The sequence below is a fragment of the Bos taurus genome, chromosome 8 (genome assembly GCF_002263795.3).
Source record: "Bos taurus isolate L1 Dominette 01449 registration number 42190680 breed Hereford chromosome 8, ARS-UCD2.0, whole genome shotgun sequence".
NCBI classification, from domain to species: Eukaryota; Metazoa; Chordata; class Mammalia; order Artiodactyla; family Bovidae; genus Bos; species Bos taurus.
The window spans coordinates 72,436,554-72,449,844 of NC_037335.1; the positions used below are offsets into that span (position 1 = coordinate 72,436,554).

The 13,291-nt window shown below is 44.7% G+C and overlaps 2 protein-coding genes across 5 annotated transcripts in view; one reads left to right on the plus strand and one right to left on the minus strand.

The window, feature by feature from the left end:
* Positions 1-5,782: 5,782 nt before the first annotated feature.
* Positions 5,783-8,580, minus strand: LOC100335268 (uncharacterized). Of its 2 annotated transcripts, XM_003586416.4 has the most exons (3): positions 6,837-8,580; positions 6,412-6,514; positions 5,783-6,122 (listed from the first exon to the last, which is right to left on the minus strand). In XM_003586416.4, exons 1-2 carry the CDS (start codon positions 7,493-7,495, stop codon positions 6,463-6,465), a joined length of 711 nt encoding a protein of 236 aa, XP_003586464.4. In that variant the 5' UTR covers positions 7,496-8,580; the 3' UTR covers positions 5,783-6,122; positions 6,412-6,462. The 2 variants fall into 2 exon arrangements, with proteins under 2 accessions (XP_003586464.4, XP_024852026.2); XM_024996258.2 differs by lacking the exon at positions 6,412-6,514 and having other exon boundaries at positions 6,837-8,467.
* Positions 7,035-13,291, plus strand: part of DOCK5 (dedicator of cytokinesis 5) — a 280,649-nt gene continuing 274,392 nt past the window's right edge. For 2 of the 3 annotated variants that reach the window (XM_010808067.4, XM_059889493.1), the window contains exon 1: positions 7,067-7,275. In XM_010808067.4, the coding sequence (XP_010806369.1) occupies positions 7,233-7,275 (43 nt within the window). In that variant the 5' untranslated portion in view covers positions 7,067-7,232. Of the gene's footprint in view, positions 7,276-13,291 lie in introns of all 3 variants that reach the window. The other variant, XM_005210292.5, reaches the window with a different exon arrangement.

Consider the following 13,291-nt stretch of genomic DNA (forward strand, 5'->3'; position numbering starts at 1 on the left):
TTTTTATTCTTACTTTCCATCATTCAGAATAGAGGGGCTAGGCCAGTAGACTATTCCCCAGAACAGATACTCACTGTTGTCAGTGTCCTGTCCTCTGATTTCTAAGACAACCTTCACTACTTGGAGTTCTCCTCTCCTAATGACTTTTCTTCTAGAAGCTTCTCCCAAATCCTTATGCGACAGATTTCTGGTGGGTAAGTGCCACATTGGTGCCTCCCTTGTTCCCTGCCTCTTCTCCTGGAGGCCCTTCCTTTTCTCCCCTCCTCCACAGATTTCAAAGGGTAGCAGTCACAGTACAGAGCCGGGGTTGGCGAATTATGACCCTCAAACTAAATCCAGCCCACTGCCTGCACAAACGGTTTTTAACATTTTAAAAATAATGGGGAAAAAATCGAGAGGAATATTTCATGACATAAGAAAATTACATGAAATTCAAATGCCATGTCTACAAATAAAGTTTTATTGGCACACAGCCACACTCATTTGTTGCATATTGTCTATGGCTGTTTTTCTGCTAAAACTGCAGAGTGGAGTGGTTGCAACAGAGACCATGTGGCCTGCAAAGTCTGAAATACATACATGGGCCTTTTACAATAAAAGTTCACTGATTCTTGGTTTTGACCATGGACCCTGGCACTAGTCTGCCTGGGTTTTGAATTTAGTTCTGCCACTACCTATGTGGGCAATACTATAACCAGGCCTGAGTTGCAAGTTGCACATTTGTAACAAGGAGATGACAGCAGTTCTATTTACCTCCTTAGAATGTGTGGGGATTGAAGAAATTGAATTAGAATAGTACCAGACACAAGCCATACATGTTAATTACCATTGTTACATTATAGCTGGTGACCATGGAAAACCTGTCTGGTATTAAATAAAAATTCTGGACCAAACGTTTGTTTCTTAACTGACCTCAAAGTAATAGAAAAATTTGCTGAATATGACAGTTACCTAAATAGTATAAGAATAGTGTCCTTGTTACAAAGGGGCTGCAGAATGACACTTCACTCCTGTCCTGAATAAAGGTCAAATCTAGGCATTTAACATCCTGCTTTTCTACATTATCCAGGGAATCTCAGCAACCAAGTAGTTTTTCTTTTGCTTATTTTGTTTTGAAGAAGGTTGAATAAATTTTTTTTTTCATTTTCCTCTACATTTTCCATGAAAATGAATAATTTTATGTAGTTACAATCATAATATAGCATATATAGTTGAATTATTTTTACTTACGCTTAGAGCTTAACTTTTCCATTTTGCTTCTTAGTTTTCATCACCTTTTGTTTTAGACAGAGTTTTATGGAGATAATTTTTCAATATATATATATCTCTTTTCAAGGTACATTTAAATAGGACTTCCGTGGAGGTCCAGGGATTGGGAATCAGCCTGCCAATGCAGGGAATACGAATGTGTGCTGCCTAATGAGAGAACTTAGAGAACGGTGAGAACCTGAGCACTACAACAGAGTAGCCCCTGCTCTCCACAACTAGAGAAAGCCCGCATGCAGCAATGAAGACCTAGCACAATCAAAAACAGGCAAATAAATTTAAAAAACAAAAAGACCCCACTTAAAAAGATATATATATATAAATACAGTCTTTAAAAAAGTCAAGTAGTTTTCATTCCTTCTTCCCTATCAAACAACCCAGTTTTCATTAAATTAGCGACTTCAATGGCTCAGATGGTAAAGAATCCTCCTGCAGTGCTGGAGACCTGGGTTTGATCCCTGGGATGGGAAGATCCCCTGGAGGAGGGCACAGTGACCCACTCCAGTATTCGTGCCTGGGAAATTCCATGGACAGAGTAGCCTGGCAGGCTACAGTCCATGGGGTCACAAAGAGCTGGACACAACTGAGCGACTAAGCACAATGATTTCAACCATCTCATCCTCTGCTGCCTCCTTCCCCTTTTGCCTTCAATCTTTCCCAGCATCGGGGCCTTTTCCAATAAGTCAACTGTTCCCAGAGGATAAGATAAGATGGTTGGATAGCATCACTGACTCAATGGACATGAAATTGGGCAAACTCCAGGAGATAGTGAGGGATGGGGAGACCTGGTGTGCTGGAGTCCATGGGGTCACAAAGAGTCGGACACGACTGAACAACAAGTGACTTCAAATTGCTCACATCATCAACTTCTCCTAAAGGATATGTGCAGCATAGAGTATTCTAGAAACAAAGCTAAAAGCTTGTTGTTATGAAAGTGTTCACCAAGCATCAATCTCACAGTGATGGGGCTGAAGATACAAACAGCTTTAGAGCCCTGACCATCATCTCCCCATTCATCAGAGAAACTGGACCTCCAAAGTCACAGAGCAGAGCCAAAGACAGACCCAGAGATGCTCACCAGCCAGGATATTTGAGGACAGAGTGTAGATAGTGATGGGAATCTTCAGGTCATATGAAAAAGGTGTTTCTAGGGCTGTAGATATCCATTCCTTTGTCCAGTTTAGCTCATGGGTCTCAAATTACAATGTGTCACCCTGGCCCTGACATACACAGAACCACCCTGTCCTGAAGCATTTGCCCTAAGAAGACTGCAAAGTGGTGTTTAGAGTCAAATATATCCCTCCTCCCCTTTTTTGTAGTTCTAGTAACTCCACTCTGGCTTCCTAGGTGACTCAGTAGTAAAGAATACGCCTGCCAATGCAGGAGACGTGGGTTCAATCCATGGGTCAGGAAGATCCCCTGCAGAAGGAAATGGCAACCCACTCTAGTATTCTTGCCTGGGAAATCCCATGGACAGAGAAGCCTTGCCGGCTATAGTTCATGAGCTTTCAAGAGTAGGACATGACTTAGTGACTAAACAACAAGTAACTCCACTCATATTTAGGATCAAAGAATGAGCTTCCTCTACCTAGAAAAGAATTTTCTTTAACAGAATCCATAGCTTCTTTGAGGGACTCAATTAAGTCAGCCAAATTTGGGAAAATAAACCTGGTAATCAGTGGAGGAAGTAAAGCTCTTGCCAGTCGTCCTCACATCTCTCTATTCTCATCGGCATCGTTAACTAGCCTCCAAATTCATTTATCCTCATTTCTTTCTCCAAGGCACCTTCCAACAGAGCAAGCTAGTGTTTGTGAGTGCTTACTTGTGTTTGTATATGTGTGGGTTTTGGAGTCCGAATATCCCTGGTTGTGGAATATGCTTAATGTTTCCTCTGAAAAGATATCAGAGGAAAAAGAAAAGGTATTTCTGGGAATCCTGCTGTTATTCCACTTACCCATCTAGTTGACTCTCTAATTTTCAGCCACATTTTAATAAAAGACTTTGAATAGCTCTGCTTTTATGATTTAAATGGACTTTCACATCTGATATAAAGAAGTGGGTGGACTTCAGTCTTCAGAGGAAAAAGAATAAACATCCTGAAAACTGTAATTAAAATCTTCCATTTTCCTCCAACCCTCTTATTGCAATTATTGTCACACTTGAAATATCCAGTGTCCAAATTCAAACCTCAAGTTTTGCAAAAAGCCTTCAATTCAAGGTGGTGGGGTAGGGGTGGAGGCAGGGTGGAGGGGGTGTGTGTGGGGGGGGCGGGGGGGGGGCTGAGGCAGCTGAAGTCATTTTGGTAGAAATCCAGTTATGTTGAATGAAGATCAACACTCTGATGTGTATTAAATTTAAAATAAACCTGTGGTTAGAGAATGTCACTCATCCAATTTTCTCAAACACAGGTGACTGAAATAACTTTGTGCAAAATACTTAGGCTCCTAACGGTCCATGTGGAGAATTGCTGAGGAAGGTATGAAGTCAGACCTGAGGAAATATCAAAGGAAACTTCAATCCAGAGCAACTGGGATATAAAAGGTGAAGATAGGTAGATATCACAGATGACTAAGAAAATGGCAACTCTATGTAGTAACTGTGTAATTGGCCTTCCCATTACAGACCCCTCCCCCAGGCTCACTGCTTTTGTTCTTCTCAGAGGTATCCAGATAATAGTGTCCAGTGCAGGTTTCCTGACTTGTTTTACAGATGCTAAAACCCCCACCAAGTGGAAGAAATCAACGACTTGATGACCATGAGCACATAGCCCCCCAGACCTACTGGAGCCTAAGGATCTATATTGCTAACCCCTGTGACAGGATCCTGTTACCTCACTATCAACCAATCAGAGAATTATGCACCAGCTGATCACACAGTCTGGGATGCTCCTCCCTCACCTGGCTTTTAAAAATGCTTAGCTGAAACCAATGGGGAGTTTGAATATTTTTGGACTCCTGAAGTTCTTCCTTGGCTCCCTGCAATAAATACTGCACTTTTTCACCACGACCGAGTGTTAGTAGATTGGCTTCACTGCATGTGGGCAAGCCAACCAGTATTACCCATATCCTTTCTCCTTAGGGTTATGCTTGACTCATGTTGTGTTTCACACTAGGGGTCAAGATTCAGAGTTTCTAAGGCCTGAAGCCTATATAGTGAAGCTGTTTATATATATTATATATATATATATATATATATATATATATATATATATATATATATATAAAACATAGATTTATCCATTCACCAAACTTTCCAAAAGGGCTTCACAGTTGGCTCAGTGGGTAAAGAATTGACCTGCAATGCAGGAGATAAAGGACACTAGGGTTCACATCCCTGGGTCGGGAAGATCCCCTGGAGGAGGAAATGGCAACCCACTCCAGTATTCTTGCCTGGGGGATCCCATGGACAGAGGAGCCTGGTAGGCTCCAGTCCAGGGAGTCACAAAAGAGTTGGACACCACTGAGCTACTAAGCACACAAACTTTCCAAAAACATATGGTAGTAAAAGTACACTGAGGAGTCCAGAAGCCTCAGTAAATTTCCTTGTGTCCATACTGCCCTTCAGTTGTTTCTACCTTCAGTCTATGTCAAGAACCTTTTTTCTATCTCAACCCCTACCATCCTGGACCCAACTGCCTTCATTTCTTGCCTGAACTACTGAAATAGTCTTCTGACCATCTGATCTTTCTTCATCTTCCTTGTGTCTTTACAGTCTATTCAACCCACAGCAGTCATGTTAGATCATGTCCTTGGTTGGTTCAAAATCCTCCAAACTTTCTTCACAGCCAATATATGAAGTTCTCACCATACCTTTTGTGGTCCTGCTTTACTGGCTCACACTGTGTCTCTCACAAATTTTCTCCCATAATCTGCCCCTTACTAACATCTCTTGCTACCCAGTAATACTTGCTGTTCCTCCGTGGTTTCAGAACCAGCCAAACATACCTCTGGCTTTTACTTTTGCTGTTGTTGATTTCTGAACGCTTTTCTCTGAAATCCTCACTTCCTGCAGATCTATAGTTCAATGTCACTTTATCAGAGATGCCTTAGCAGACCACTGGATATAGAACTGCAGCATCCCTACCTCCCTCATCCTGTCCTCCTTACTCTGGAGTTTTCTATACAGGTTTAGCCTCATTTGGCTTAAATTTGCCTTACCCACCTCTGTTAGACACTAAGCTCTATGAGGGTAGGGATTTTATTTTATTCACTGCTGTGCTCCAATTCTTTGAACAGTGCTTGACACCTACTAGGCAACCAATAAATATTTGTGAAAAGAAAAAAAATTACCTAACCTGGGAAGTTAGGTTAATCATGATGTCATTAGCAGAGGAAAAGAAATATGGGGGACAGATGATGGAATCCCTTCTGGATGTTAAGTCTAAAGTGACTAGATTTCTTAGATTATTATTACACTTGATGAATAAATATGTAGAGTTACCCACCATTAACAAGACCTTTAAAAAAAAAAATTCAGATCTGACTTTGTAAAAAGTTACCAAAGTTAAAATGCACCGTTTTCAGTGAAGTTTTGCTTTTATTACGTGTTTATTTCATTTTCCTTTCACGTTCGAAATCGGCAAGAAAATCTTCATAGGCTGCGAGAACAAAGCAATTTCAAGAGGTTTTTTCTCAGATGGTGAACCCGAATCAGCTGGTCATTTACTCTGAGATTTTACTTCTATGGGTGAGGTAGCAAGGAGCCCCACACCCAGCTGGGACTCGGATCCAATCTTCATTCTTGAGGTCTCTCCAGATGGAAGTGAGTTCCAGGAGGAGAGTTTCAGAGGACGCCAACAGCTCAGGGTTGTTCAACTGTGCAGTCCCTGCGTTTGACTCTTTGTCTGAACAACGCACCTAGTGAACAAGAAAGATTCGGATGTGCCTCGTCCCCTTCCCCGCAGGAACGCTTTTTGGGCTGCTGAAAAAGGGAGGTCTTTGGGGCGGGCTTTCCCATGGACCATGAAGGTCTGAATTTCTACAGCTGGGTCTGAGTCTCTTCAGCTGGGGAGGAGCCCAGGTGTTTCTCGGGGACATAAGATTTCCAAGTCAGAACTCGCTACATAATTCTCGCTAAGAGGCTCCCCTAAGAAACTACTTGATACTTCTGAGGAGCCCGGCTCCTTCGCATTAGTTCTCTATTTACCAGAAGACAAATGTTCCTGCTTTGAAGGCTATGAACCGTGGCCAAAGGAGATCACATTTGCCTCGGAGTTCGGCTTCCGGCTCTCGTGGTGTCAGCGAAAGCTCTAGGGGGTGAACGCGGTAGTCAACTGCTCATTCATTCCACAAATATTTATCGAGCGCCGGTTGAGTGCCTGGCACTGCGAGAGCCCGGACGGCTACAAACAACTTATCTTAGATACTATGCACTCATCCTAGTTCCCCCAGATGCTCCGCAGCGCGCGGTGAGAAAGGACTCCGCATCCACTCCCGCTTGCTCCGCCTGCGGGTGCCCGACCCCTCCAGCGCAGCCCTCTCGACACCCCGCCGCCGGGGATCCAGGCGGTTGGGGACGGCGAGGGGAAAAAGCCGAACAGTAAAAGGATTAAAAAAAAAAAAAAGCCGTACCCAAGTCTGTGCTGGGAAACTGCTCCCGGGAAGTGTGCAAGGCGGAGCCGGCCTGGGCCCGGGAGAGCGCGGAGACCTTGGCTGGCCGGCGCCCGTGGATTGTGGCGCGGAGGCGGCCTTGGCGGGCGGAGGGCGCGGCCAGCGGGAGGGGCCGAGGCGGCGCCGGGAGGGGCGCGCACGGCGGCGTGGCCGCCGGGCGCAGCAGGTGACCGCGGCTCGCGGTGGGAGCCGGAGTGTATAGCTGGCGGCGCGGCGGGGAGACGGTGCGCGGGGCCGAGCGAAGTTTCCCGGAACATGGCGGAAGGGCCCGGGGCGCGCCGGTGCGCGGCGCGTTGGCGGTCGGAGCCCTGGGAGCTGTAGCCGCCGCAGCCGCCGCCGCGGGGCGAGGTCGCCGCCATGGCCCGCTGGATCCCGACCAAGAGGCAGAAGTATGGGGTTGGTGAGTACTCGCCCCACCCCGTCCCCGCCGCCGCCGCCAAGTTCGGGGGAGCGGCCCTGCCGGGTGCAGAGTTGGGCGGCGGACACACGGTCACTCGGTGCGCGCCTGCCCGGGACCGGGCTCCGGCTCCCGCTACCCGCCGGGGCGCCGCCAAGGCTCGGCTCGGGCCCCATTCTTTCTTGGAAGCGGTGCGAGCTGGAGCCGGCTCCGGGAGCCTCATGGGGGGAAGTCATTCTGAGTTTGGGGAGTCCGAGTGGCTAAAAGTGCAGTTGGTTTCCGGACTGGCCATCCCGCCCCCCGACTCCCAAGTCTGCAGCGCTTTGCAGCGTAGAAACATGCAAAGCGACGGAGCTCGCTCTGCTTCATTTGGGGCGCCCTGCCGCGGTGCTCACGCCCACTATCCCCCCATCCACCGGCCCGCTCGTGCCCGTGTAGCTTCATTCAATACTTTGTAACCGGCCGAGGCCCATGGAACGCGAAGTCGGCGGGCTGCCCCAGTGCTTCCTGCCTTTGCTCTTAGGTTCTCCCTGAAGCTCCAAGTGAAGAGTTTGTGTGGGGTTGTTGGGACGGGGGGCTAGGGAGCCATCCTCTCCCAACTCCTCCCAGGCACTGGGATCCCCGTAGCAGTTGTGAACTGGTCAGGAGACTCAAGCTGTGGTGTGGAGGTGATGGAAGCGGCAGGAAGTGTGTGGTATGGGAGCGGGGGTGGCTGGCCCCCGGGGCTGCTGGTGCAAACTGTGGTCCTCTACCCGAGCGTGAGTGGAGAGGGTCTCCGACTGCCTTCTGAATCCCCATTCCGCCGTGGGATAAAACAAGGACATTTTACTAGGAACAGAGTGACAGGTCCTGTGCTGGGCACTTGGGCGTTCCGAACAGCGGTGTTGGAAGGGCCCGCAGGATGTGCAGGAGGTTGCTTTCGTGTTTTCGATCCGAAACGGTGGTTGAGCGGGGCTTTAACACAGGTGAAAACTCTTGGTCTTTCCACTTTTTTATCGAGGAGTCAAGTTGCTTAGGTCTTGTGGAAAGACTTCTGCCGTTAGTGGGGCGATTAAAGTGGCTTTAGGCTTGGGTGCGATTCCCTAGTATAAACACAGTTGAGAATTTTATCACTTCCTTTCAGGGTCGTTCATTGGGCATATTTGTAAGTCTTCGGCTTCACCACCATCTCGCCCTCATTTTTTTTACCCCCTCACTTTAGTGGTTACTAGGTCTCTGAACCCTGGAGAAGGAAATGGCAACCCACTCCAGTGTTCTTGCCTGGAGAATCCCAGGGATGGGGGAGCCTGGTGGGCTGCCGTTTATGGGGTCGCACAGAGTCGGACACGACTTAAGTGACTTAGCAGCAGCAGCAGCAGGTCTCTGAACCTATTCTGTGTTTTATGACGGCTTTGTCAGTTTCAGAGAGAGATCTCTAAGGGACTTTTCAACTTGGAAGACTTGAGTCAGTTACAAGAAACAAACCAACTCTTTGATATTTATTACTTTGAGATGGTGATCCTGGTGTATATATTTATATGTGTGTGTAGACAATAATATGCACAAGAATCCTTGTTTTCCCTCTGCAAAAACTTTTTCCTTTAAATTTCTTTTAGAATCCTTGCACTCTTCTGTGACTGTAGTTCAGAAATAGGTAGCTATTGTTTCTTCTGCTTTATAATTTGGTCATGAGCTTTCAGGTGCCAGTTAGTAAGTAGCCAATAATTCTGGAAGTCAGATGGAGCTAATTTCTTTGTGTTAATTGGGTACTAACTCCTAGATGAAAGTATATTTAGCAATGCCTAGTCAATACTTCTGGAGAAGGCAATGGCACCCCACGCCAGTACTCTTGCCTGGAAAATCCCATGGACGGAGGAGCCTGGTAGGCTGCAGTCGATGGGGTCGCTAGAGTCGGATTCGACTGAGCGACTTCACTTTCACTTTTCACTTTCATGCACTGGAGGAGGAAATGGCAACCCACTCCAGTATTCTTGCTTGGAGAATCCCAGGGACGGGGGAGCCTGGTGGGCTGCCGTCTATGGGGTCGCACAGAGTCGGACACGACTGAATCGACTTAGCAGCAGCAGCAATCAATACTTCTCACGAAAATATTATCAGTTCTAATTTTAATAGGAGAAACTCTCTCCAAAAGTATTCTGACTTCGGCATAGTTAAGGCAAACATAGCCTAAAAACATGGGTTTTATTTCCATAGTTATAGTAATAAGAGTGGTATTTTCTCTTTTTAATTTTTATCATCAGTCAAGAAAATTGAATTGCATTTCAAAGGTATAGGGAGCAGCGAAATTGCCCCAGAGTATCATTTAGAAAATTTATTTCACTAGACACAATGGATACTTTAAAAAACACACACACACAAAACTTTTTGTATTGGAGTATAGGTGGTTAACAGTGTTTGTGATAGTTTTCAGGTGGACAGCAAAGGGACTCAACCATGTACGTACATGTATCCATTCTGCCCCAAACTCCCCTCCCATCCAGGCTGCCACATAACATTGACCAGAGTTCCCAACACAGTAGATTGTGGTGAATCTGGGTTTGACAAAAGGGCCCACTGTTAGGACAGATGAGCTTATGGGATCAGTGTCCATTGTTTATTCCCAAGACACATGGTGATCATCCTAGTTCCTTGCTGGGAAGCCTTCCTTGGCCAGCCGGGTAAGGTCTAAACTGAGCCCAGTTTTCAAGGTTCTAAGATCCAGCTCAGTATGTTTTCATAAAGCACATCTCTCATCGCTTCTCTCATCAACCCTCTAACGCAGACGCTGCCCTTCCCTCTTGTGCCTTACACGGAGAGTCCCTCCTCTGGGACTTTGCGATCCTCTGTGTGTCCCCTGTTCCGAGTCCCCTTCCACCTCTGGATCCCATAATCTGGCCTTTCACCCAGGGTACGCTGCTTCCTCAACATTCCTACATTTTATTACTTAACCTTTGGTTCAGTGAATCAGAAGGTTATGGTATTGCATCCTTGGGACTAGAGGTATACGGGTAGAGAGCATGCATTCAGTAACTGCTTGTCCTTGGCGTTGGTGCGACATTCTAAGGCACCAACCTGATTTCTATAATTTAGTGCAGTTTTTTTTCCCCTATTAGGTTTTAACATCTCATTCACTCTAGTATGACTTTTACCTTGTTCTGTTAGATGAAGTGAGACCCTTAAGTTTGTCTTTATCTTTGCAAGTAAAAAAAATGAGATATGCTGCTGAGAAAGCAGGCATGGAATAGATGGACTTGCTTAAATGTGATTGGGAAAAATTGGCTGGTTAGATTAATGGCTGCCCCACAGCTATGGAAAATGCTTTTCTTTCTCCCTTTTTCTTGTTTTCTTTTTCTTCCTTTTTCTTTCATTTTTTTCTGTTTTAGGACATGAGGGTCAAACACTTTGACTTTGATGTTAAGCAAACCTTAGTGATACATGTCCAGGTTAGTCTTCTGATCATCGAAACATTGCTTCAGTCTGTTCAACGATAGACCCAAATTATGTTGATGACAGAGTCTTTGCAAAATCGTTCATTATTGTTAGAATTTGTCCTATATGTTTTTATAATGTGATAAAAGGTGCTTTGGGGGAATATTTGCTTCACGGTTAACTTTGCAACAATTTTGTTGTGCTAGGCCTAGTTAGTCTAAAAGCATTTAACTTTGTAGATTCTGAAATGTTAGTGTAAAAACAAACTGGATTCTTGTAGTGGTTTGTTAATGCACTTAGGTGTGCTGTGGGTCTTCAGTTCATCCTCACCGTGGGCATCGTGTTCCGTAGACTCTAGCTGGAGTGATGGAACTTGGTCTCAAAGAGTAATTAGTGAACTGCTTAAAATAGATAGTTCCCACCTGTTTGCTTGCATGAACACCTTTGGCCCCTTTCTTGGAACAAGGTTTTTAATTGCATACAGTCAAGTATAAAAGATTGAAAACAAGCCACTTGTATTGAATACAGCTGTCAAGATAGTTTTCAAAATTTGTTATTGTAATATATGTGCTTTTTAAAAAAATTGAAAGTTTTTATTGTGTATTTTACAATATTGCTTCTGTTTTATGCTTTATTTTTTTGGTGGTGAGACATGTGGGATCTTAGTTCCCTAGCCAGGGATCCATCCTGCACCCCTCTGCATTAGATGATGAAGTGCTGACCACTGGACCACTTGGGAAGTCACCTGTGCTGCTTTATTAACACATAATAACTACTTTATTTTGAAATAGTGATTGAGTATATACAATTTTTCAAGATATCTGTAGTAACCATAATATGCTATTTAATCACCTGTGGTTTCTTTTATTGAATTTGTTTTTGAAGTATAGCTGATTTGCAGTATTGTGTTAGTTTCAGGTGTACAGCAAAGTGATTGTTATATGTGTATATAAATCTGTTCTTTTTCAGATTCTTTTCCATTATAAGGTATTACAAGATATTGAATGTATTTCCCTGTGCTGTATGTTAGGCTCTTGCTGGTTGTCTGTTTTGTATGTAAAACACCTGTGATTTCAGTTGATGCCAGCATCTCTGGTACACTTGGTGGGTTATTGCCTCTGGTCATCAATGCAGTGAACACTGAGTGTCAGAGAACAGATGTGTAATTTTTTTTACCCTTTTCAAGCCCATGGATCCTTGAATTTGAACACAGGTTGAGTCCTTGGCTATGAAGATCACACAGCTAGTTAATTACAGAGCCTGTTAGTTACATGACCAAGCTAGATATTATACAGTTGTAGTGAACTGAAGAAGGCCTCACTCTAATGCATTCATGTTCTAACAACATTGAGGCTGAGAATAAAAGGAATAGGGAATTAATGTTTATTATGGATTTACCTCTGTGACAGGCATTGTTCTAAACCCTTTGTTTCAGTGTGCCCCAGGTACCTATGGAGGTCTTGGAGACACTTTCAGATGGCCCATGAGATTAAAACTTCCTGGTAATAATAGTAAGATGTTATTGGCCTGTCTTCACTCTGTTCTGTCGTGAGTACACAGTATAGTTTCCCAGAGGCTATGTCGAATGTGATACTGCATCAGATTGAATGCAGAGGCAGAGAGTCTAAAGGCCTTTTGTGAAGCCAGATATTAAAGAGATTTACAAATATGCAAAACAGTGCCACTCTTCTAAGTGTTTTTGTTTGGAAAAGTGTGTGTGTTAGTCACTCAGTCATGTCCAACTCTTTGCAACCCCATGGACTGTAGCCCTCCAAGCTCCTCTGTCCATGGAATTCTCCAGACAAGAAGACTGGAGTGGGTTGCCATTTCCTCCTCTAGGGGATCTTCCCGACCCAGAAATCAAACCCGGTCTCCTGCATTGCGGGCAGATTCTCTACCGTCTGAGCCATGTTTGATCTAAAAAATACTTCGCTAGCTAGTTGGGTTTATTGTGACTTCTTGGTGGCTCAGTGGTAAAGAATTTGCCTGCCAATGTAGGAGACCCAGGTTTGAACCCTGTGTTGGGAAGATCCTCTGGAGAATGAAATGGCAACCCACTCCAGTGTTCTTGCCTGGAAAATCCCATGGACAGAGGAGCCTGGTAGGCTACAGTCCATGGGGTCGCAAAGAGTCGGACACGACTGAGTGACTTCACGTTCATGTTCTTCACGTTAGTTAATGAATAAGGGTTTTTTAAAATGTCTCAACTTGAATTTCTAATATACTGAATCGTGATAGATGTAACCCACATAAGCAAAAGCCCTTTCGAATTCTCAGCAACTTTTTCTTAAAAGATATTTTCTTTTTCCTTCTTTATTACTTTTGGCCCTGCAGTGTGGCATGCAGGATCTTAGTTCCCTGACGAGGGATCAAATCCATGGCCCCTGTGGTGGAAGCGTGGAGTCCTAACTACTGGATTGCCAGGGAAATCCCCTCTCAATAACTTGTAAGAGCATTATAGGGATTCTAAGACTAAAAACTTTGAACACTGCTGCTTTACACATTATTTCATTAAATCATTGAGATGATGCTGTCATTCTCATACTGTCTCCTTTTCCAGGTAAGAAAACTGAGGTTTATACAGGATAAATTATTTATCCATGTCCACATA